This window comes from Syzygium oleosum, unplaced genomic scaffold (assembly GCF_021117445.2).
Source record: "Syzygium oleosum isolate NSW1041296 unplaced genomic scaffold, Sole_v2.1 Sole_v2.27, whole genome shotgun sequence".
Taxonomy (NCBI): Eukaryota; Viridiplantae; Streptophyta; class Magnoliopsida; order Myrtales; family Myrtaceae; genus Syzygium; species Syzygium oleosum.
The window spans coordinates 3,423,905-3,450,115 of NW_026607511.1; the positions used below are offsets into that span (position 1 = coordinate 3,423,905).

At 40.2% G+C, this 26,211-nt stretch overlaps 1 protein-coding gene across 5 annotated transcripts; it reads right to left on the reverse strand.

The window, feature by feature from the left end:
- Positions 1 to 1,156: 1,156 nt before the first annotated feature.
- Positions 1,157 to 26,211, reverse strand: LOC115693171 (uncharacterized). 5 transcript variants are annotated; one of them, XR_008814588.1, is made up of 9 exons: positions 22,773 to 26,211; positions 18,720 to 19,247; positions 17,305 to 18,027; positions 16,480 to 17,196; positions 14,330 to 14,815; positions 4,841 to 4,928; positions 4,440 to 4,710; positions 2,569 to 2,978; positions 1,157 to 1,838 (listed from the first exon to the last, which is right to left on the reverse strand). XR_008814588.1 is itself a non-coding variant. In XM_056303458.1 (6 exons), exons 1-6 carry the CDS (start codon positions 25,617 to 25,619, stop codon positions 12,567 to 12,569), a joined length of 5,334 nt encoding a protein of 1,777 aa, XP_056159433.1. In that variant the 5' UTR covers positions 25,620 to 26,211; the 3' UTR covers positions 12,512 to 12,566. The 5 variants fall into 5 exon arrangements, 3 of the variants coding, with proteins under 3 accessions (XP_056159433.1, XP_030476012.1, XP_056159434.1); XR_008814589.1 differs by lacking the exon at positions 1,157 to 1,838 and adding an exon at positions 2,352 to 2,497; XM_056303458.1 differs by lacking the exons at positions 1,157 to 1,838; positions 2,569 to 2,978; positions 4,440 to 4,710; positions 4,841 to 4,928 and adding an exon at positions 12,512 to 12,599.

Below are 26,211 nucleotides of genomic sequence, written 5' to 3' on the forward strand. Positions count from 1 at the left end.
CTTTCGAATCTATATAATGAGCAAGGCAAGAATGCCATCAAGTTAGTGTAAGGTTAGAGCTACAAAGCTAAAACAACCAAACCAAGAGAAAGCAAGAAGAGATCTAGGTTGGAATCCTGGTCACGGCCCAAGGTCTGGAGGAAGGGCCAAATCATCACCACCCTTCATGTAACATCGGCACTTTCCTCGGACCATAGGCATCTAAGTGAGGGTCCGAAAATGGTATGCTACGGACGGTCGGGGCACATGTGAGGAGCTCTTGGTGTCGCTTCGATGGAGTATGTTTAGGACCGAGAGCCACCTGAGGCGTACCGCGGTTGACCGAAGTCCAACGGATGGTAAGGGTACGTCCGTATGATCGGAGAGTCGAACCCGGCAATGTCAGTTGAAGGCCAAACAATTTGCCTTTTATGGTCACTCTAAGAAATCTCTAAACCTAGCAAATCTTTGATTGCGCATCTCTAATTCTTATGCATATTTTCACGATAAATCTCTTTTCCATGTACAAAAGATAATACGAATATGTGACGAGTATATTATTAATATAGTTGTCATGTCGATGAAATGCGGACTCCACATGGATGCTTGCATGTCCGAATTATTGGCGTCGTCTTTCATGTTAGTTAACGTCTTTCGAATTTTCTAACGGACATATCTCATTAGATCCGATATATCAAGTAAGCTTGAGCTTGAGACGGATGTGGTTCTTCGGGCTAGGTTCCGTTTAGTTCCAGGACCGGTAGGGATAGGGATCAATTCAACTAACCCACTTCCCATTACTATATATAGAAATAGCAGAGCCGCTCCTTCCACGCCAGGGGACCTTCTTTATCTATATATTCTGCGATAATCATATCAGTTGAGGGCATGGCCGAGGGTCAGGTGGGTGACTCGAAATCCTTTTTGCACAGTTGAACGATGAGAGAATTTAGTAGACATTGGTGTAGAACTTTCTTTAATTGACTAACCATGACAAGATGTAGCATAGATTGGAAATTGCTTTGCCATTCATATCATGATTCAGTCAATTTGACACAGAATTCTGAACGCTCTTTGCATGAGAAGAAAATAATAAAACTTCAATTTGCGCAGCCCACATGTGAAAGGACTACTCGTAAAATTTTTGAGAATTCGAAAAAAGACGATGAAAAGAATCTGAGGTAAGTTCCCTAGAGCTCATAAAGCCATGGGTTGTGCCTCGAAATTCAGAGCTAGTATATGGCTTAAGGGAAGTGTATTCGACATTACTACACTTTACAGTTCTAAAGGTCTTCTAGAGGTCAGGTTGAGCAACCGGAAACCCTAAAGAATTTCCAGAGACGGAAGTTATAGAATCGACATTGGCAAATCAGCTTCCTCTGACTTATGACTCCTGCTCACATAGTGATTATTAAGTCTAGGATCAAGGAAAGGTATCTTACACATTCAGGAGGACCATTGCATTCATTAGAACAAAACTCATGCTTTTATCCATTTTGCCAAATCAGAAGCAGAATTCACCCTAGCAATTCTGTAAGTTCTGTTCTCACCAAAAGTGAGCTAAAGCGATGCTTCCTTTGCTGTATTGTATTGCATATTATATTGTTCACCCAAGTTTTATCAATGGTTCTGAAGATGGATACTCTGAACACAATATCGTCCGTTTTAATAAAGCTAAAAAACACACGTCTTCCACCTTCAGAGAAGTTTCTCTCATGAATGCGGCCCAACAGGCAGATAACTTTCCATAATGTTCGTGGCTGATGAGCTTTCAATGGCCATAATTTGTCTTGAAATGTGAGAGCCATGGTCTGCGGGCTTTTCTTAATGTGCGTCTTTGGGAAAGAACCGGGAACTCTCTGCTCAAGTAGACATTTCAAGATTTTGTCATCAGAAAGAAGATAACAACCAATGATTTCTGAGGAAGACAGTACAAGGATCCTTTTCAAAGCATGCGAAGGATAACAGAAACTATTGACGCGATGCACGATTAACCTAGAGCTAACATAGTCTAGTGACTCTACGTGATTTAAATCCAAGAGTTGTCATTGTCATGAGGATCTCACCGCATTGTTTTTCTTCAGATGTATTCACCTCACCACAATTTCGGAGAAAGGATACTCGGGTTTATATTAGCTGGCCCGTTCAAGAGCGCTGCACAAGCTTGGTTCTTTCAGCTTAGTTGCAGCAATCGCAAAAGAACATGAAGAAAGCTTTTGCTTTCTAGGCATATTCTATTATTGTATGTGAAACTCATATCTACTGACATAGCAACCCTAAATCAATAGATCCGAGTATTACTAATGGTCTAGATTCCTGAGGCCTATATGCACACCAATACGATTCTCAGCAGAATCAAATCCGATGTGACCGGTTCGACTTGTTTCCATTGGCTTGACATTTATGAGATCCCACAACACATACATATGCACACACAGGAGGACTAAAGATAGAGAAACACTACGAGAATGAATTAGCTCTAACACAGTTTCTCTTAGCCTAACAAAGTGGAGAGTTCCTATAAGGAATTCAAATCAAACACAAGAACAACATAGTCAAGGGGAGTAGTTAATGTATTAAGATTCACACCTGGAAAATCTAATGATGAGCAATTCGAACTTCTGTCCCTCCCCAAACTCTGTGCTGATGAATGTGCATAGGAACCGCCATGAACTTCGTAAACCTGATCAAATTCCATTGCCATATAAAGCCAAGGACACTTGGCTGAATGCAATTTATCCCTAAAGACTTAAAGCTTGACCGAAACATCACGGCAATCACCGGCATCTTCCACTTTTAGCAAGACAATTCCACAATCGCTGAGGCTCGGTTCCAACCATTTGATAGCCAAACCATCTCATCACATTTTTCCAATTTCACAGGCCAAATAATTGCACTAAACTCTCAGAAGCATCCTTTCGAGAGATTCTCACCATATTTTCTTGTGACCCCTTTTGAGAGATTCTCACATATTTTCTCATGAACCTCTTTGGTATTACCTGTAGGAAAAATAAAACCCATAATCTTAATAAGCCTATGAGACTTGATTTCAAATTCAAAATGAAGAACAACATACAAGAATGCATAAACCAATATGGACATCTTGAAGCACATCCTTTTCCGTTCATTCAGATTTAGAATGTGGCATTAATGAGTGTGCATCTGGATTCTTATCAACCTCATAAACCCAATCGGCATAGAAGTACACTTCCTCGATCCATCAAGACTACATAAAGGAGTTATTATTTGGAATACTGAATTCCTTTTGGACCAGCCAAAGTGACACTTCTAGAGTTCATCTCGATCAATGTAAATGAAGTCCTAACCAGCACTAGTGAATATGTAGACTCTGAACACAACATCATCCTTATCAATCAGTTTCCACATGCAGATGAATTTCTCTAGCAAAAGTGGGCCAACCAGCAGAACCCCACCCCCCCCCCCCTCCCCCAAAAAAAAAAAAAAAGAAATCAAACCAAAACAACTGAATACCTGAGGGTAGCAATTTGCTTAATTTCTTGAATATGTTGCGTGATGAATTGAACATGAGCAAACTACTCGTGTACATGGTTGAATAACCAATATATGGTGAAAAACAGACCACAACATAAGTATACCCTAATGATAGAATCAAATCACACACAGCATGAGTTTAAGGCAGTAGTTGCTAGTTTCCTGAGTTTTAATAGACAGTAAACCATATAATGGAAGTCATCAATCCAAAGTCAAATGTCAAAATCTATGCTCCTAGAGTGCAATACGGTACACATTCAGAAGAAGCCTTCCATGTCCTACATTACATCGATGATTGGAGCATGGATGGAATTGAGAATTTAAACTTAAGCTGTTTGATTCTTTCAAGCGCAGCTCAAATAGGTTTTATGAAACTATTCGTTCAATTTGACGAAGTAAAATCATCTTTTTTTCCCCAAATCTGATTAATATAACAAAATACAACAATATCTGCTATTTGGCAATAAAATTATGAGTCATTAGATCTACAATGAAATTTCAGAATCATAACAAGCCACCCCCTTATCTTTTAGGTCTTTCTCTTTAGTTATGGAGGCAGCAGGATTCTTTGCAATTTGCTTGTCCATATCAACATTGTCTCCCTGCACAATTTACATACTTATTCTACTTCCACGACCTTGAAAAACATTGTCAAATTTCTCCATATAAGAGGACTTGGATTCTAATTCATAAGATGCCTCGGCAATTGCTTTTGCAACATATCTAACCACAAAAAAAGAAGACGATTGTTATCTTTTCGAACCTCAGACCACCAGCTCATACCCCAATAACTGTCCTTTCATTCTTTTCCCCGCTTCAATTACTAAAAGCATAGCCCTAGTTGAAGAAGACGACAATCGAGGAAGGTTTACGAAAATCAGGAGAAACTCACGCGCAATAAGACGCGAAAATTAGGAGAAATGATGTGTGAAGAAGCATGAACTTACGATTCATCGGATACAGATGCAGGAGAGAGACAGAGCGCATGATATTCTCTTATGAAGTGGAGAGGACTGTCCAGTCTCGGCGGTGCCATCTCCGGTGTCACAGTTTTGTCTTCATTGCAGCCACGACAATGACGATGGCGACCAGAAACTGTGATGATCTTCAGAGAATGGTGGGAGTCCACACGGTTCAGTGATAGACTCTCTCTCTCTCTCTCTCTCTCTCTCTCTCTCTCTCTCTCTCTCTCTCTTCATTTGCACCGCCTGCCCCACCCTACATCAGTGGTTAGGCAAGTTTAAAAAAAAAAGGATGAATAGTTTTAGGGGTCGAGCAATTTGAGAAGCAAGAGGTGAGCGTTAAAAGCAAAAATACACGAGAAAAAGACATTAATTGGATCTCTTACCAATTTCATGTGCATATTTGTTCATGCCAATAACTTTTGTATTGTTGTATTGAGATCACACCCCTTCCAGTCCCTTACCCACTCGTATCTAAACAGACTCACATGTCCAAGTTCTGGTGTGCCTGGCTCTTTCAGCTTACCTGCAGCAGTTGCAAAAGAACATGAAGAAAGCTTTTGCTTTCCAGGCATATTCTATTCTTGTATGTGAAACTCAAATCTACTGACATAGCAACCCTAAATCAATAGATCCAAGTATTACTAATGGTCTAGATTCCTGAGGCCTATACGCACACCAATACAATTCTCAGCACAATCAAATCCAATATGACCAGTAAGACTTGTTTCCATTGGCTTGACATTTATGAGATCCCACAACACAAACATATTCACACATGGGAGGACTAGAGACAGAGAAACACAACGAGAATGAATTAGCTCTAGCACAATTTCTCTTAGCCAGACATGGAGAGTTCCTGTAAGGAATTCAAATCAAGCACAAGAACAACACAGTCAAGGGGAGAATTAGTTAATGTACTAAGATTCACACCTGGAAAATCTAATGATGAGCAATTTGAACTTCTGTCCCTCCCCAAACTCTGTGCTGATGAATGTGCATAGGAACAGCCATGAACTTCGCAAACCTGATCAATTCCCTTGCCATTCAAAGCCGAGGACACTTGGCTGAATGCAATTCATCCCTCAAAACTTAAAGCTCGACCGAAACATCACAGCAATCTCCAGCATCTTCCACTTTCAGCAAGACAATTCCACAATCGCCGAGGCTCGGTTTGTCACATCGGCATTGATTGGCAGATATTCTATCTCAGACGTGCTTTTATCAAATATGATCACATGGAAAATGGAGTCCTCTTCAGATTTAAAACCAAAAATTGTCCCTCACAGATAGAGTAATGCTCTGCAAATTAATTCCAACCCTTTGATAGCCAAACCATCTCACCACATTTTTCCAATTCCACAGCCCAAATAATTGCACCATTCTCTCATAAGCATCCTTTCGAGAGTGTGACATTCCGAAATTCCACCAATTGGAATTTATTGAATGATTGAGTTTTATGAGATGTGCTCGCAGTAAATTCTCGCTCGAAACTGATCATTCCTAGGAATGCTAACCATTAGGGAAAGGCTAATAGGGGAATTAAATTCGCGCGACTAAAGGAAATTCGATCGTGAATGGATTTCGACCATTAAATCGCGGAAGCGATATTTTGAGCCACTGTTGGCCGATCCAAGGATAGTTATGGGTCAGTTCGTCACTGTCTTAGTAGTGGATCGCGGGTGATTCCGTTGGACTACGAAACGACTTGACGAATGATTCCGAAATTATACTGAACGATCGTACCCCTCGGATCAAGTGATTGATCTTCGCGATTTTAATGACCACCGAGGTCGTCATGCACCGAACGGGCTTGCACGTGACTCGATTCAGTATTAGTCATGAGTCGATTCTGCGAATTTCCCCAGCAAGCCACCCGTTAGCTCGAGAAACGCTCGAGTTGCATTTAATAGAATTTAATTATTGAAATTTTGCCCAAATTGGACACCGGAAAATTAGGAAGTCGCAATGGAACGCTAGGACGACATTGCACGTGACACGTGTGAATTTTTGGTGCGCTCAAATCCTTCGGAAAAATTCGATTTGGGCAAGAAACGGAGAAAGTGACCAAAATACCCCTAGGATTTATAAAAGGGCAAGCTTTAAGGGTAAAGGGCATTTTGGTAATTTTGCCCTCAAATTTTGATTGGACAATTTTGCCCTTGGATATTTTGGAAATTACAAGAATACCCTTGGATATTTTTGTGCAAGAATCAATCTCGGCCGTCGGATCAAAATAAGATCGAATTGGAACCGTTGGATTAAATTTGTGAGACAAGGGTATTATGGTCATTTTCACCATTGGTCAAAATACACTATTTAGTCCAAGACACTTTTCTCTCCCTTCTTTCTCCCCTCTCCATCGTGAAGACCCCCTCCCCCATTTGGTTCTCTTTTTTTCCCTTGCCGTGGGCTCCATTTGGCCGTTCCTCCCTCCACCGCCGGCGCCGCCGCTCGCCATCACCACACCGGACCGCCCTCAAGCCGCCGTCCACGCCGCCGTACACCACCACCATCAACCTCACGCCATATTTCTCTCTCTTTCCCTCTCTCTCTCAAGGTGGCCGTGAGCCCCATCGAGGAGGGCCGGACCGCCGCCGCTCAAGCCGGACGCCGTCGTGAGCCGTACGCTGTCGCCATAGTGTGCCGCCGCTCCCCGTTCTAGCCGATTAAGTCTAGAATTTTGTAAGTCATACTCTAATCCCGATTTAGGATTTTGGGTATCGCCGAATAATCTGATTTTTGGGTGAAATTGGACTTGTGCGGGTGTGAAATGTTGGGGCTTTAGACCAGGAATGTATGGCGGGCCTTAAGAAATTAATTTGGAATTTTTGGAGGACGATTTGAGGGAATTTCAAGCTAAGAATCACTGTTCACGAGCTGCGAATTTACTGTTCACGAGGCTGTGATGCTCAGTTCGGGACGCAAGTTGGATTTTTAGAACTGGTATTTAATGGCGAGAAAGTCCCATGAAGGATCGGAATTAATCCGACGCCATTTGATTGGAGAAAAATGGCAATTACCGTATTTGAGGCGTGTTTGATTTATTTATAAATTGTGGTGATTTAATCGAGAGTGTTGTTGGGCAATTAAGTGACTGATTATACTTGTCAAGTGCGCACGTGAGTTGATTAAATTAATTGCTGATATTGCCCATGTGAATTGTTGAGTGAGCTCTGTTTGCGTGTGATTCGATGTGTGCACGGATCGCGTGTGATGGGCTAGTAGCGTGTGGAAATGCATATCGAGCATGTGCATGAGTAAGGAGAAGTGTGGTGTGACAAGTGAAAGAGGAAAAATGAATGATCGCAGTGTGCTTGAGGCGTGTACTTCAACGCGGGTCACTGGTGAGTGAAAGAGGAAAAATGAATGATCGCAGTGTGCCTGAGGCGTGTACTTCAACGTGGGTCACTGGTGAGTGAAAGAGGAAAAATGAATGATCGCAGTGTGCCTGAGGCGTGTACTTCAACGCGGGTCACTGGCGAGTGGATGTGAAAGTGAAAATGAGAATGGAAGGAATAGTGGGATGAGAACGATACATGCACGTGTTTGCATACGATGTGATTGTGATTGAGTACTGGTGTGCGCATGCTTGGGTTTGACTATATTATTTGATGTGCTTGAAATGTAATAGTTTGATGTGTACGAATGCACGTGTGTCTATGTGATTGTCTGGAGGTACGTGATAGCCTATGTTGGGTTTAGGGGTGAACTTACTGAGAAGTGTTCTCACGGTTGTTTCAACCAACAATTTTCAGAACCCCGACAGGACCCATGAATATCCCACCACCGCCACCAGAACATTTTGGAGTCCCTGTGCACACTGAGTTAGAGGTTCTAGAGTTTCCGATGTGCGATAACTTTACTTGGATTAAGCATACTACTACGGTATTCGTAGATGTAGGGTTGCCCCTGTGGGAGGAGCACAAGTACACGACCTGGTTCTTCCGGGATGAAGTAGGAGCTGAGTTCGGGCCCGTTAGGGGGTTTGATGTTCCATTTGATTTGGTCAGGGATTGGGATCCGTCTGCCATACCACCGATAGACGGAGAATTGACCAGGACAGAAGTTGTTTAGCGCAATCCGAGATGCACCCAGCCCCCGCAGCGCAAGGATCCTATGAGGCGGAGCACGAACCGGAGCCCGAGGAGTCGCAAGCTCATGACGACCCGATGGACATAGACTTAGAGCCGATTCTAGAGGAAGAACCGCAAGAAGAGGAACCACAGGAGGTTGAACCCGAGGTCGAGCCCGAGGCACAACCAGAGGATGAACCCGGTGAGTCTAAGGAGCCTGTAGAAGAACCGGAATACATACTCCCATTCGCGCAGTATGCGGATCCCAATTACGTACCGGAACTTCGTTTCGCAGATGTGTTAGCTAAGGAATATCAGAATGGGGTTCCGTCCGAATCGGGTGACATTAATCATCCGATCGAAATAGAGGCAGATTCAGAGTCCTCAGTGGACGGAACGATACCAGGGGACTCCGACTCAGAGGACGAAGAATCGGATTCAGAATGGACGCCTAGTAAGGGGTGTAGGGAGTAATATCCGGGTATGGAATGGGTTTTTTTTGCGAGTACCATTTTTGGGTGGAAGGTTGACTAGGTTATCGGCCCTTTTGTTAATGATAGTAGTAGTGAGGCATGCACATGTATATGTGGTGACTTGTACGCGTTGGGGTGGCTTTGTAATTGTAAATACTATGGTAAAAGTTGATATGGAAATATAGTTTTGTGAATTCTCCCTATTCTCCCCATTTCCATTTGTCAGGGTGTTTACGAGTTTCCGCTGAGCAAAAATTTAAATCTCTGATGCGCTTAAGTGAGGTCGGCGACTAGCCTGGGATGTCGCACTAATCGACCAGTGGAGGATGTCGCAAGCTCATTAGGGTTCGGGGCGTGACAGAGAGTTCTCACCATATTTTCTCATGAACCCTTTTGAGAGATTCTCACCATATTTTCTCGCGAACCTCTTTGGTATTCCCTGTAGGAAAAATAAAACCCATAATCTTAATAAGCCTATGAGACTTGCTTTCAAATTCAAAAAGAAGAACAACATACAAGAATGCATAAACCAAAACATACATCTTGAAGCACATCCTTTTCCCTTCATTCAGATTTGGAATGTGGCATTAATGAGTGTGCATCTGGATTATTATCAACCTCATAAACCCAGTCGGCTAGAAGTACACTTCCTTGATTCATCAAGACTATATAAAGGAGTCATTATTTGGAATATTGAATTCCTTTTGGATCAGCCAAAGTGACACTTCTAGAGTTCAAATTGATCGATGTAAATCAAGTCCTAACCAGCACTAGTGAATATGTAGACTTTGAACACAACATCATCCTTATCAATCAATATTCACATGCAGAAGCAGATGACTTCCTCTTGCAAATGTGGCCCAACCAGCAGAAAAGAAACCATCCCCCCCCCCCCCCCCCCCAAAAAAAAAAAACCCAAACCGAAACAACTAAATACCAGAGGGTAGCAATTTGCTTGATTTCTTGAATATGTTGCATGATGAATTGAACAGGAGTAGACTGCCCATGTACATGGTTGAAAAACCAATATATAGTGAAATCAAATCACACACAGTGTGAGTTTAAGGCAGTATTTGCTAGTTTCAAGAGTTTTGATAGACAGTAAACCATATAATGGAAGTCATCAATCCAAAGTCAAATGTTAGAATCTATGCTCCTAGAGTCCTAGAGTGCAATAGGGTACACATTCAGTAGAAGCCTTCCATGTCTTATATATATTTAAAACATATGAATTTCAGCCACATAGACCACAATCATAGGGGAAAAAGCAAAAACATCAACAACTGGAACAGGGATGGAATTGAAAATTTAAACTTAAGCTATTCGGTTGGTTTTATCAAACTATTCGTTCAATTTGACAAAGTAAAATCATCTTTTTTTTCCCCAAATCTGATTAATATAACAAAATACAACAGTATCTCCTATTTGACAGCAAAATTATGAGTCATTAGATTTACAATGAAATTTCAGAATCATGACAAACCAACCCCTTATTTTTTAGGTCTTTCTCTTTAGTTATGGAGGCAGTAAGATTCTTTGCAATTTGCTTGTCCATATCAACACAGTCTCCTTGTGCGATTTACATATATATTCTTCTTCTACGACATTGGATAACATTGTCAAATTTCTCCATAAAAGAGGACTTGGATTCTAATTCTTAAGACGCCTCAGCAATTGCTTTGCCAACACATCTATCCACAAAAAAGAAGACAATTGTTATCATTTTGAACCTCAGCCACTAGCTTATGTCCCAATAACTGTCCTTTCATTCTTTTCCCTGCTTCAATTACTCCATTGTTAAGATATATACCTGGTTTTAAACATATACCCATGAATACTTAAGGAAAATAACATGTCATGTGGTTTACTACACAATGAAGTAAACTTGGAAATACTCTAGAGTATAATTAAAGTTATAAATAGCATTAATAAAACACTCCAGTCTGAGAAAATAAGCTTGGGATCTTACCAAGCCATACTTAACATAAGAGGGCCTCATCACCACCTTGAAAAAGGGATGCTCCGTTTGAAATTTGTTGGCCGATTTAAGAGCAGTGAGAAGCCTTGGGAGCGTGGGACCATAAAAAACCAGCTCACAATCTACTAACTGTTTGTACTAGAGTATAAGCAAAGATATAAACAGCATTGATATATTGATTTTCAGACATGCCAGTCTGAGTAAATAAGCTTGGGATCTTACCAAGCCCTACTTAAACATAAGATGGCCTCATCACCACTTGAAAAAGGGATGCTCCGATTGAAATTTGTTGGCCGATATAAGAGCAGTGAGAGGCCTTTGGGCGTGTGGGACCAGAAAAAAACCAGCTCAGGATGCTTCAATCTTCTAACTATTTGGTCCTCCTTGTACTCGAAAAACGACAACTTTAGTGACAATTCATGTGGACTTCATTAATCCGAATTGCTATGAAAAAATTCAACATAGATTGGAAGTTAATATTATCCCCACAATCATTATGTAAGCAGAAACAAGACATGTTAAACCGCACGTCACCCCTCCAAATCCACATGATGATGAACAGTCCGGAGTTTATCGAGAACAAGGTGTAAAAGTGACTCCCTCATATTTTGACAAGGCATGGTGATTCTCTGAATTTTAAAGTTCCATGATTTATTCCCTCTTTTCATAATAATAGAAATTTAACCTTGACGTTTGTTGAGAGACATCTATCCCTAAAGCAACTTTGTCAAAATATTATTACATGAAACAGAGCCCTAGTCACAACTTCTTCGTATTCATGAATATGTTGCAATTTCAAACTACCTGATGAAGCCACAAGGAGCACTCTGCCCATCGCCATTTTCAAACATGGATAACTCGAATGTGGAACGAATTTAAAAGGCAGAGCCCCTAGCTGAAGAAGACGACGATCGAGGAAGGTTCACGAAAATCGGGAGAAACTCACGCGCAATATGACGCGAAAATCGGGAGAAATGATGCGTGAAGAAGCGTGAACTCACGAATTTGTCGGATACAGATGCGGGAGAGAGATAGAGAGAGCATGATCTTCTTCGATGAAGTGGGGAGGACTGTCCAGGCTCGGCCGTGCCATCTCCGGCGTCGCACTTTCGTCTTCTCTCCGGCGACGGCGACGGCGACGACAACGATGACCAGAAACCGTGGATGGTCTTCAGGGAATGGTGGGAGGGCGCACTGTTCAGCTTCTCGCGCGAGACAAAATCCCGTTCTTCTTTTTGGATAAAGCGCTTCAGTGACGGAGGCGAGATCGACGAGCCCCATCAGCTCCCACTGGGGGGGTTCCCATTTTACTCTTCCCTCTCTCTCTCTCTCTCTCTGTCTCTCTTCTCTCTCTCTCTCTCTCTCTCTCTTCATTTGCACCGCCTGGCCTGGCCTGCCCTTCATCAGTGGCTAGGCAAGTCTAAAAAAAAAAAGAGGAAAAGATTTAGGGGTCGAGCAATTTGAGAAGCAAGAGGCGAGCGATAAAAGCAAAATACGCGTGGAAAAAAAGGCATTAATTGAATCTCTTACCAATTTCATATGCATATTTGTTCATGCCGATAACTTTTGTATGGTTGTATTGAGATTACCCCCATTCCAGTTTCGTCGCCACTCGTATCTGAACAGACTCACAGATCGTAGTCGTGGTGTGGTTAGCGTACCCTTGGAAAAAATCTTCATTTGCGGGCACTCTTCCACTTTAATAGAGTGCAAGGATGGGAACCTCAAGCTGCAACTCGTGGTGGAGGAGAAGCACTCTAGGCTGGGCAGATTTCGGAGTGTCAAACTTTCTAGCTTCCCAAGAGAAATCACTTTTCCTTCTCCATTTTCATCGTTTGCCACTACTTCTTTCATTCTTTCACATCCTATTATAGTCATCCAAATAAGATGCACCAAATTTGTGACTGCTGAAACTGTTACCAGATGTACCAATCCAGAGGACTTCTTCACCACTAACTCCGTCAAATTCCGGAAGGATGTCGTGACTGGAAATATTGTTGTCAGACAAGGACAATCCCAAACCTCAAATGTTTCGATACTCCGAAGAATTTTCTCCATTAAGTAATCTTCTCTCCATACACGTTTTAGGTTATGCAGTTTGTTTAACTTAAGTTCTCTTAGATTTTCAAGCACCGGATGTTTTCCCTCATCAGCAAGCCCTTCGTCGGGGAATATATCTTCAAAGGAGCTACAAAAGGCCTCAAGGCTTTGTAAATTCTGAAATCTCTCTAGGAGGAATATGGGAGGAAAGACGGCCTTTTCACCATGAAAGCATGCCAATGTTAGTGCTTTAGGCTTGCCAAAGATATCATCGGGAAATTTTCCATCTTGGATGCTTTGAACATCTTTATCGACTAATAAAAGTCTCTTTAAGTTGGGAAAGTCCTGTCAAATTACCAGTACAACAAGAAAAGTAAATTCAGCAAAGATTGGGCCATAAATCATGTGTTAATAAAAGGTAAACGTAATTCAGATGATTCACATGGAAGGTGGCCATCTTCTTACGTTTCACCAAATCAAAAGATCCCTACATACAATCTCAAGCTTTTAAAAGCCTCAAGTAGAGGTTGGTATGGTTATGTTGGTAGAGTGAATCTAAATTCAAGAGCCCTCCAACTCACCAAATTTATCTTTTATTAGAAATATCTTATCTTGTTAACAAAAATTTGTCATCTTTGGAATTTTATGTAATGGGATGCACTCAAAATGTTTCTAAAACATATATGGTCCATAAACTGAAAAATGTTCTTAAGATATAAGAGATATCTTATGTCATCCACAAACTTATAGATAAGGGGTTTCGGCATTTCTACAGTATTATAAGGTGATGTGATTTTGCAGTGGAGATGAAATATAATGGGAGAATTAAAGAATAAAGTAGAATATAGTGAATTAAGGTTCTGATGTTATTTTTTTTAAAAGAAAACTGTTTGCATTTATTTTTTTAGAGTCTGTAGAAAATAAATAGAGAAGAAAAGTTCAAATGTGCAACGTGTGTCAACAATGAAGAGGATCTCGTGCCAAATCCTCATTGACTTCCCTAAGGAGCACCATTAGATTAGATTAGATTAGATTAGATTAGGTTAGATTATGAACATATTGGGTTGTCAACAAAAATTTGTAACTTTTTTTTTTGTAATTTTAGGTAATGGAACATCTCATGGTTGTCCACAAATGAAAAGTATACTTGAGATATTAGAAATATCTTATATTGTTGACAAACTGATAGGCAAGGGATATCATTTTTTCTATAGTATCATAATGTGACGTGATTATGCAGTGGACATGTGATTAGCGGGTGCACTAAAGAACGAAGTAGAAACTCGGAAAGAGCAATTTTAATCATACCCTCTCAATTGAAGAGTGTGCTTCTTGATTCGAAAGGTCCTGTTGATCGTCTCTCTGAATCCACTTGTTCATGGATGCCGCAACAGACAAGATGTCTAGTTTGTCACAATGAGTGACTCGCAATTCCTCTAAGAATGGCCAATTCAAATTGGGCAAGTTAGGGAAGAAGCTCTTGAGTCGTGGCATATCATGTAACACCAAAGAGGATAGTTTCGGGAAAAGAACTTGAGCAGCATTGGAGTGTGGAGTGTCATCTCTACTGGCGACTATTTCCTCCATTGCACAACACTCCACTCGAAGTTTTTCAAGTTGGGTTAGACTTGTAGCCACCCAATGCAGAAACAAATTTTCAAGGCTCTTACAGTTTTGAGCTTGCACTCCCCGTAAATGTTCAAAAGTGAGAGTTTCTTGAGGATCGTCGGTCCATATTTTGCTTAAATTGTCCATGTGGGAGAGAACTATCGACCCAAGCTGAGGAAATTGTACCTGCCATATTGAAAGAAAATGACATAATGAACGTGATTACATTGAGTTATGAACTCAATGAAGGAATTTCCAAACTTCTGTCGCTCTCACAAATCATGAGAATGCAAGAGCTTCTTAGTGACATAAACAGGGGAGGGCAGATTGATGCTTTCATTTCATTTCAGTTGACTGGTGACTAAGGCCATGTATATTGCATTGCAACAAGCATGAAATGATAAATGCATTTATAATCAATAGTACATTGAGCATCGGATTTTAAGAAATAGAATTTAGAAGCATGAGTTTTGTCAGATTTTTTTGCACTGATCATTATCAAAGTTGCTTGCACTGATCTTTTGATAATGCAACATTAGACAAAGTAAAAATTTCTTAGATTTGTTTGCTTCAAGGAATGAATGAAGCTGAAGCACGGATCGAAGCAGCTTTGACGCACGTGCTTCAATCCGTTCCGATATATATGTATATTTCCATATATACATATTCTTCTCTCTTCCTAATGTTGGCTCCAATGCCATGCTGGTGGGTGCAAGATTATGACGCTCCAACGATGGGTATAAGCCAGTTCTACATATCTTTCTTGTCAATTGAAAGAAATTAACTTCCCATTTACATCCCTAGTAGATTTAGAAAAATCCAAAAATTATGAGCAAAAGCGAATTAATACCATTTTCTGAGTATTATATGAGTACAAAGGTAAAATTACTCTTGTACTGTGATGTTTATTGGCTCATTATAGCATGGACTAGGAAGATGATTATATAACCATGTCCATGTATATATAGAAAGGATGGAGATCCACTACCCTCGTTTCTTCGCCGTATGGTGCCTCGATCATCATCAATCATTGATGCATTGAGTGATCAATTCCAGAACTAACTTTTTTTAATAGATCAACGGCGGAGATCAACAAGCCACGGAACGGGAGCACAAATGAGAGTTGACCATCTTCACTTATAATTAATTTACAACTCGAGTCTGACGCTATTCAACGTGTCTTCTCTCGATAGAGATTGTTTGCTCTGTTAACTATGAGCACAGCTACTTATTTAACACTAATACTAATTGCAAGTATTACTTATGAAACTTTAAATTAGTAAAGTTTACTAATGAGAAGCGTCATGATAATTTGATGGCAAACAAGATAAAAAAAAAACTTCGATTGTCTACTAGTTTTTTCTTTATTATGTACAGAAATTTTTGTATTGAAAAAAAATAAATTCATAACAGGCATGAGCAACTTAATGACTTCAATAAATAACGTATGTTATGATCTTAGGAAAAGTAAATTGGGTCAATTTTACTGGTTCTGCATTGAAAAGATTCGGCTCCAAATCAAGATCTGGTGGGACATTAATAACTTGCTTGATAATATTTATTACCTTTCGAGGTGCGCCAGTGATCCAACCGCTGGCAAAAATTGGGTGTGTAAGAGGAAACCAATTTCTTATCCTTGATTGATGCCGTGTTTTGAGGATTTTGTTTTTGTCCAAAATAAAAAAAAACAAAAGTGGATGTTGCATTGCACTGAAACTAAAATTGTTTCGCGTGACGCGTGCAAAGCACCATTCTATTCCCTATTTTCAATTACTGGCATTCCATTCACTTGACAAGATGATTTCTCTAAAAAAAACAAAATCTTTGGATTAAGAAAAAAGAAGACTAACCTGTGGAGTGAAAAGCGAAGGGGTGCCATGGTCAATATCCATTGAAGACTGCCAAGTTAAACTTCTCATCTTGGGGCAATGGGCAATGGTTAGGCCATATAAGTGGGGGCATTCTAGCATATGACCCTTCCCCGATAGGAAAGTAGTCAAATTGGGCAAGCATTCCAGTTTCATCCACCGGAGCTTCGGGAATGTAATCTTTTCCACCGCGCTTCCCTGCCTTTCTTCCTCTACAATCACTCCTTCCATCTGACCACACTCCTTTACTTTCATCCGTTCAAGATTGGCAAGGCACCGAGCCATCGATGGAGTGAAAGCAAGTCTCAAGTTGCTGCATTTATAAAGGATCAAATTACTTAGAGAATCAAAGCACATCTTTCCTTGAAGACATTTGTTCCACAGTTGCCTCAACTTTGGTAGGTTGGCCAAGTCCAAATTCTCTAAGCGAGGCAGCACCCGAGTGCTTTCCTTATCTTCAAGCCCTTCGAGATCGAATATTTCTTCCATAGACTCGCACTCGCGCACGTGCAAGCTTCTCATTTTCTCTAAAACAAGCATCAATTTGGATGGAATAGCATTAATAAATGATGGACATTTATCTACCACCAGGGTTTCTAATTGCCAAGATGACTTGATGGGATTAAGGTCGCTGTGCCAGTTTCCAATTAGCCTGGGGAACTCAAATAGCTGCACAAACTGAGCCCCAACAACTGTATCCTATAAAAAATGCAACATCACACGTAAAATTCTAGTAAGCAAAAAAGCAATCACTTTGTTGGTGGTAAAAAACATCCAATTGCATAGAATTTAGTAATTGATGCATACCATTTCTTCAAACATATTTTGGATGGTGATGTTGAGGTTTCCCTTCCAAAAATGCCGGTGCTTTGTTTGTCCATACGATCCCTTCAAACTTACTCGTACTCTCTCCAGCTTTGGCGCCTCTATTGGTCCCTTGGAGAAAAACTTCATTTTGGGACATCCATTCACAATGACATCTTCTAAGAGAGGAAACATCAAAATGTATCCACTTGAGCTGAAACATCTCAATTCTATCAACCCATCAAGCTCCATATACTTCAATTGATTGAAAGCCACAACATGCCCCTCCTCACCTTCCTCATCACCAAGGACTTCTGTCAATATTCTACAATTACTTATCCTCAATTTTGTGAGTGCCACCAAATTTTTAGCTATTGTCAATGTGAAAATATTTGATAACCCATCACAATGTGACACATCTAAAGTTCGCAGATGTCGACTATATCCTGAAAAGGGTAATATTACTTTTAGCTCATGACCCGTGCCTTCTATGGCGTCCTCATTGCTGTTTGGGTCTTCTAGATAAGAGTCACATACAACTAGCTTTTTCAAGTTGGTTAAGCTCTCAATAAAAAGAGATGTGGATATTGAAGACTCCTGGGAGAGATGACGAAGCTCAAGAAATTTAAGCTTGCAGACGAATTCTTCATCATGAAAATGCCCATGCCAAATCTCCATCCGTTTCGATAAATCAAGTTTTAACTCTTGGAGATTAGGGAATGCGCCCTGAGAAAATAGTCAAATCAGAACTTAAAGCCAGCTTAGTTAAAAGAGTATTAATGTATTATGATTTTAGTCTTGCATATCGCACACAATAACTGCATTTTAAAATGTTGAGTCTCATGTGATTCAACAGAAGGAAATGTTCCCACATAAAATAAGCAATGTCGCTTTGTATCCACATTGAACTTAAGTAACTTCTCACATTCACGTTTCTAAAGATATATCCGTTGTGAAAATAACTTCTGCATCAATTATAGTCACAATTGCACAAATTCCAGTGATTTTAATCTCAACAATAATGTCCCATCTTTCCGTTTTTAGCACAACTTCGGTAATCTTTATAGGGTTCAAATTAGACAACACACTTGTGCCATGGTAAGATCACACGACATGCCACGTGTTTTCAATCTTTGTGGCACTTAGGAGAGAGCTAAACCATCGGAATTAGCCTAAATCTTTTTCAAAAGGGGATCAACGAAAACGCATTTGATACATCAGACATTGACAAGGAATGTTCAGTCAATACTTGAAGAACGTGTGATGTTTCAATGTTGAAATATTTCGATGGATTCAAGGGGAGTCGTACAGTTTACATCTTCCTATGTAGAGCTACTTGTATGAGATGCATGGCTGTGGCCTTAATGATCACTTCAAATATTCACCATCGAAGCAAAACAAATAATCTTTGGTCGTACCTTTTCTATCAAGAAGAGAGGTTGTTTATGACATGTCATCTCATTCTCAATTTGGGAAGCAAATATCTCCACTTTGTCGCAGCCGTCCACCTTCAAGGTCTTCAATGCTGGCCAATGGGAAGTATGTGTTCCGGTGTAGAGGCACTTCAACTTTGTCAGATGCTTAAGCTCGAGGGAGGTTAAACTTGGGAATACAAACCTGGGAACTAGTCCTTCTTCCTTCTCGATGAGTTCCGCAATGTCACATTCATCAATCTTCAACTCCTCAAGTTGCTTTAGATCTCCAGTTACTGAGACTGGAAATAGAGAGGTGAGGCTCTTGCATCTGCAAACGTGAAAAGAACGTAGACACTGGAATTTAACTTGACGGTGGAGTTCTTTATCCCATACACACTTTAGCTTATTGCATTCGTATACACAAAGGGATTTTAGATTGGGGAAAGAATCTGCAGCAACTTGATTGTCCCATATCATTTCAATGCTGTCCATGGATTTGATATCTAGTGTCTCCAAGTTAGGAAATGCAACCTGCGGTATTTGATCATTGAATTAGTCATTTATGTTAAATTACGAATTCATGAACTTCCAAGATGCAGAAATTGATGGGTGCCAAGATGTAAATTATGAATACATGTAATTGGTGATTCTGTCTTAAGTTGCACAAAAAGAATAAAACAATAAATTAAAAATAGTCAAAGAAATCTCCATACTAATGTTGATGACTCTAGGACGAGAAGGCTATTGGAATTACTGGAGACAAAATAAAAAGTAGGAATTTTTACAAGACAATGGTCAAAATGGTAATTTAGATATCTTATATAACAATCCTATTATCACATTAGTCTCTCGTGAATCCCAAACTTAAATAAAATGTTTCCCTCTCTTCCATTTAGTTAATTTCCTAGAATAATCAAATTACACTTTGTGCTTTTTTTGCTAGCCCAAGAATGAAATAGCTAGAACACGTGTGAATTTTTAAATCACTTAGAGACGGTTATATTTAAGTTACAATATGGATGAAATTCTTCAACGAAATTGTAGTACACTTAGAGAAGTCACTGAATTGATCACTTTGGTCTCGCAATTCATGTAAAAACTAAAATGGGTGATTTCCAAAGCCCTCGACCCTAGAGATCTTGCTTAGTTTAGCGACGGAGAGGGCTCAGATTCCTTTTGCTGGTGCAATTAAGAGAGAGTAAAGCATTCTTCGGTTAGGAAACTAAATGAGATATTGCAAGTGCAAACGAAGTCAAGTGAGCGTCTTACAAGGCCCTTCATCCCCAGCCTCTTGAACGTTACTGCTCAGTTTCCTCTCGATTGTTTTTTCAATTGCTTTCAATGTACATGCGTGCAATGTCTAAGCAGTACATGTGAGGTTGCTGAGAGTTTTAAGTTTTTTGTGAAAATCGGACTGCTTTTAGAGATCTTGTTTGGCAGTTTGTACTTTGTATTACCTGTTCATTTTTTGTACAGGTATCACAAGAGATTTTCAACCATCTTTATGGAAACTATCTCCAAAGAAATAGAAAGTAAGAAATTTCAACTCAAACATGTTGGCAACTCTGAACACTTATGCCTGCACGCTACTCATTTTCTCTTAATTTACGAATTCAAGAACTTTCTGGATGTAAATATAGATGAGTGCCAAAGGGAGAGGGAGATCATTAAGTTGCGCAAAAGGAAATAAAAAAATAAAATAAAAAATAGGAGTACAAAAATCTCCATACTAATGTCATTTCTTATTTCCTTGAGTATTTCATATAAATAACCAAAAAAAATTCTGTTAAATTACAACCTCACGAACTTCCAAGATGTAAATAATGAATTCACAGAATTGGTGATTCTGTCTTAAGTTGCACAAAAGGAAAAAAAAAACAATAAAATAAAAAAAAGTTCGTAAAAAAATTTCTATACTAATGTCAATGACTCCAGGGTGAGAAAGCCATTGCAATTATTGGAGACAAAACAAAAAGTAGGAATTCTGAGCACATACTATTGACAGTGGGCAAAATGGTAATTTTGGTATGCTCATCCAACAATCATATAAATATAATCACAATTGCGTCTCATAAACTGGTTAAGAATGAGGAAGGATATATTTAAAGAAACAAGAAGCACGTCAAAATGGGTAATCAACGTTAGAACTTGAAGTCACGGAATTGACATAGTAAAAGAAAAATGCAGCTCAGGATCGCTTGAGGGAAGAATATTAGCCATTAGAGAGAAAACGATGGCGAGATTGAGATTAAAAAGTCAACCACTTATCCAACGAATGGTGCACTATAGTAGGAGGTGTGACTTTATCTAATATAGGCTAAGAGAAAGCAATTAAAAAAGGAATCGCTTGGGTCAAATGAACAAATCTTACTAACATTATTCCACACTTGAAAGAACTCAATATCTCATTAATTGATTAAATTTTCCTTTTAAGATTCATTAATTTTCATTACCGGTGCTAGAGGATCCAACGGTTAGACACCAACGGTAGCTCATACATATACTCGAGTCAAATTATTGAAAATAGTCGTAAATATCTAATTATAGAAGATTAAAAGTATCTAAGAAAGTCAACGTAGCCCATTTTCACAGCCTATTTGGCTGCATAAACAACAATTTAGATGAATGGCCTATATTTGCTTTTAGTTTAGTCAGAGTGGACCCGCCTGAAAATTACTCTTTTTCATTTTCCATTAAAACGTTCTTCCACTTCGCCTGGAGAAGTCAAAAGACTCAACTAAAATGGCTAATCTGCGAAATGTACTTTCAAGCTCAATTACTTTATGACAAAAAAAAGGGCTAAATTACTTCCTATAAGGTAAGCTCTTATAACCTATCCCAAGTAATAGTCTTTGTTGTTGTTATTTCCTTAAGGGGGAATCTAAGCCGCAGCCTACATGTCTGAGACCATAAAGTTTCAGGTAAAAAGACCCAATTATCCCTGATTACAATGGAAAGCTTTATTTTCTGTTTTTCTTTCTTCTTTTTCTTGTAAAGAGTTACTAGTTTTTTTTTTCAGAAGTTCATTGCTTTAACTCTAGAAAATTCTTCATCTGAAAAGTTGCTCGCGATCTCCTAACTACCTCGCCATCAGCCATTGCTCCCATCCATACAACAAGTTTATCTTTTTTGGGTTTCGTTCATTGGACTATTGTCATCCATGACAAGATTACAACGAAAAAAAATGAAAAAGCAAAGCCGCAAAGGCTCTTTGAAAGCGAGCTCTCTCCATGGAAGCTCAAAGCATGGGAAGAACAGTGAAACACGGACATCATAAGTCTAGTCAACGAAATGGCCGCAGCAAATTTTTGCCTGACAAAATTGTGGTGCGTTTTCCTTAACTGGGCAATTGTTTGTCCTTGGTTTACTGAATTCTCTTACCTTTTAGTAAATAACTATCAGTAACCAATTTAACAGGCTATCAAACACGAGTCTGTGTTTGTGATGCCAAAAGTACGTCCAAATAAATCTATCTATGCTATATGCGTGCATGAACATGCACAAAATTCTGTACCCTTATAATTTCAGGGCCTTATGCAATGACTAAGTGCTTTTTTAAACAAGATACACAAAAGTCGTACATCAATTAGATTAGCATAGTTGCTTTTATTTAAAGGCCTAGTCCTCCTTCCCATTCTTCGTATTGATTTTAAGAGAGTCACCTATACTGTTACATTGTGTGGATAATAACAAAGTTTGATTACTAAATTCAACGGAATCCATTGCGAAAGATGAGAAATTACTTTACTTATAGAATTTTTTTAATGCCAAAATTCCGTTCAATTTTGCTTTATCAAGCCCTATTAATATACTTGCAACATAAAAGTTGAAAGTAAGTCAGAACCTATCACAAACTAAATTTACATGGATTTCATATAATTAGTTGGATATCTACCCAATTAAGAGAAAAGGAAGATTGCTTTATCTAATTTCAGAGAAGGCATGAACAGATAAGGCAATTAGGAAGAAACTGAACTGAAAATAACAAATTGAATAAGCATCATAATCTGTGTTACATCTAATTAGCAAAGAAAGGAAAAGTAAATAAATAGTTACCTGTTGCCCATTGAAGAATGCGATTTGAGTGCTAACTTGGTCGTCTGATGTACTACACGAAGGAGCCGACCCTGTGTTGAAAAAGTTCTTGATATTTGGCAAGTCCTCCAATTTCAATACACGCAAATTATGCAACTCCACTTTGCCACAATCATCAGCTTCTACAATGCCGCGCATTAACTTGCAACCGACAACTTTGATCTCTTCTAGCTCTGGAAGTCCTCTCACCACTGAAAGAGGAAACAATACTTCCATCTTGTCACAACTTTCGACTCGTACTACTTTTAACGTGCTAAAGGATTTGGAGGAGATATGGCCGTGGCATATCTTCTCCAAGTTGATGAGATTCTTGAGAAGTAACGACTCCAACGCCTTAAAATATGTACGGGATGGCGATTGGAGGATGTAACGGATGGAGGAACTATTCTTGACCTGTAGATGCTTTAATTCTGGAAAACCTTTTGGGGATAACGCGCAAATACTTTGCTGACTTCCGTTCAACTCCTCCAAAAGCAGATCGTCAGTTTTGCTTAAGACACTTTGTATGCATTCTTTCCGAAGAACATCGCTTGATGGATCCAACCGGAGCTCCAATGTACTCGATCCTTTGCACTCCCAGCGCCACGCATTACCTATTCGGATTCTGTACTTGGTTAATTTCTTGACGTTCAAATCCTCTGGGAGCACACTCGGATTGGGAATGGATACATGTAGAGTGTAGAGATTCTTCATGTTATTCAACTCTATAAGATTGGCATTAGTTGGTGGAGTTTGGTCCGCAGCATTCCATTGGTGAAAGCTATTCTGCATATACAACTCCTCTAATTTCATCAGGCTTCCAAGCACACCTGGTTCGATTGTCCCAAGTCGTGAACAATAATTCAAGTCTAACAACCTCAGCTTCGTTAGTTGCCCTATTTCTTTTGGCAATCGATCAATGTTTGAGTATTGAATGCTGAGAATTTGCAGCTCTTTTAGCTCGCCAAGAATGGCCACGTCCTCTAACAAACAATGATCAAGACACAGAGTGTGTAACTTCTCCAAGAATTGAAACGGCAAAGGCGAACGACTGAGATGTATCCCAGTAAGATTTAAGACCATGAGATTTCTCATAAAGTTGAAATATGAAAATGGGACCTCAAAAGAATTCTTGTTTGTGAACAACAAAAAGATTTGCAAATCGGGGCAATCTAATTCTTCGGGAAGTTGCTCCAAGTCAACGTTGGGAAAGCATATCGCCCCACAACTTTTGAGCTTGTCCTTCGGCAACTCTGCAACTGACTCATCTTTCAACACGAGAAGAGGGTGATCTCTTGAAATGATCGAAGCAACAAACATACGAACCAAGTCATGTATTTTGAAACCATCATCTTCTCCACTGTGTAACAACAGGGAGGAGGCTTGAAGAGTATCAATCAGTATGCTCAACCTATTTCTAGCATATTCCATGCTATTATCTTCTCCAAATAACCCCAAACCCACGCCATGCCTCACCAAATTTTCAAGAGAGGGCTTAGAGACACCATAAACAGCACAAAGTTGCAACAATGACTTTGCCTCCTCGCATTTTATACGGTCATAACTTACTCGTAATGTCTTATCAATCACCTCACCGGTTTCTTCGTCCCAAATTTGTTTCAAAGCATTTTCACATTCAGAGTAACTAGTGTCTATAAAAAGTCTTGCTATCGCGAGAATTAGGAAAGGCAAACCTGCACATATGCGGAGTGCTTCCCCCACCAAGGGTTCTAACTCAACTCGAACTTTGCCTCCCACCGTCGTCTCAAACAATATTTTTGCCTCTTCGTCGTCCAGGCCACCAAGGCGGAAGGCAATGTCACAGAGCATTTCCCTTCGCAAAACACGTTGTTCTCTCGCCGTCAACAACAACTTGCATCCTATAACTTTGTTGTCAGGTCCGCAAGGAATGCCGACTAATTTCAAGTCGAGCTGCTCCCACAGGTCGTCCAATATTATGAGGACCTTACTCTTCTTCCTTTCCTCATTTTCCAACCTCTCGCGCAGAAGCTTCGCTCGCAATTTGACATTTTCTTCCTTCTTTATGTCACTAAGGCCCAAACAGCGCGCAATCTCTTCTTGAATCGTCTTGATGTCCGGATTTTGCGTCACGTCGGCCTTAGCGACCGGATAAAACATATTTTCTTCCCTTATTCTCCTTTCGACATCTGCCAAAAGGGTGGACTTGCCGACCCCGCCTAACCCGTGAACCCCGACCATGCTGTTCGTGTCAACGGCGAGAGCATCCATGATCTTCTGTATGACAGAAGATCTGGATTCGAAGACGCCATCCTCCCTAAGCTTAATTGATGTCGAGGCAGAAGATGCGAAGGCCGTCACGGTGGTCGACTGGACGACATCTTTGCCTTCCCTCCAGGCTAGAGTTGAAGCAGCGACGTTACCCGGACCAGGATGGCTGAAGGAGATCTCCCTGTCTTTGTTTTCTAGAATGAGATTCTTAATGTCATCGGTCTTGTGCTTGGCCTGTCTGCTGAACTGATAGCGACAAATGGGGTCGGGAAGAGTCCCATGGCAGCAAGTCTTGCTCATCTTTTCGAATTTATCCAACAGATCTCCCGCCTCGCTCAAGGCCTTCTCAGCACTAGCCAGAAACTTTTCGACCCATTCGTGGGTATTCTGAAGATTGTTTGTGGCGTCTTCTGCGGCACTGCGGACCCTATCAGCCTCGTAGTTCAGATTCTCAACTTCCTTCCGAAGACCGTTGTCGTATCTCTTGGAGCACATGACGTATTCGAATCGATGCTTGATGGGAACAAACACGATCTTGACGACATCCCACGCGATTGAAACGGCAGAATCGATAGACATTTTTCTTTGATTTTTTGTCCTAGAAACAAAGAGCGCGAAAACAGAGAGAGAGAGAGAGTGATGAAAAAGAGCAGCAGATAATGAACAAGAAGAAGAAGAAGAAGCCGAGGAGGAAGAAGAACGGTTGAGCGGAGGAGAAGAGCGAAACAGAGCAAGAGCGATGGGAGACGAAGAAGGCCAAGAGACTTGAGTGCAGATGAGGATGAAGGAAGGGGAGCAAGGACGAAACAGAGATTTGAGTGCAAATGAGTAGAAGAGCGAAACAGAGCAAGAACGATGGGAGACGAAGAAGGCCAAGAGACTTGAGATCAGATGAGAATGAAGGAAGTGGAGCAAGGACGAAACAGAGATCTGAGTGCAAATGAGGAGAAGAGCGAGCAAGAGTGGTGGGAGACGACGAAGGCCAAGAGATTTTAGTGCAAATGAGGATGAAGGAAGGGGAGCAAGAGCGAAACAGAGATTTGAGTGCAAATGAGGAGAAGAGCGAAACAGAGCAAGAACGATGAAGAAACGAAGAAGGCCAAGAGACTTGAGTGCAAATGAGGATGAAGAAAGGGGTGCGTCGAAGAAAAAGCAATTTAAGCAAAAAAGA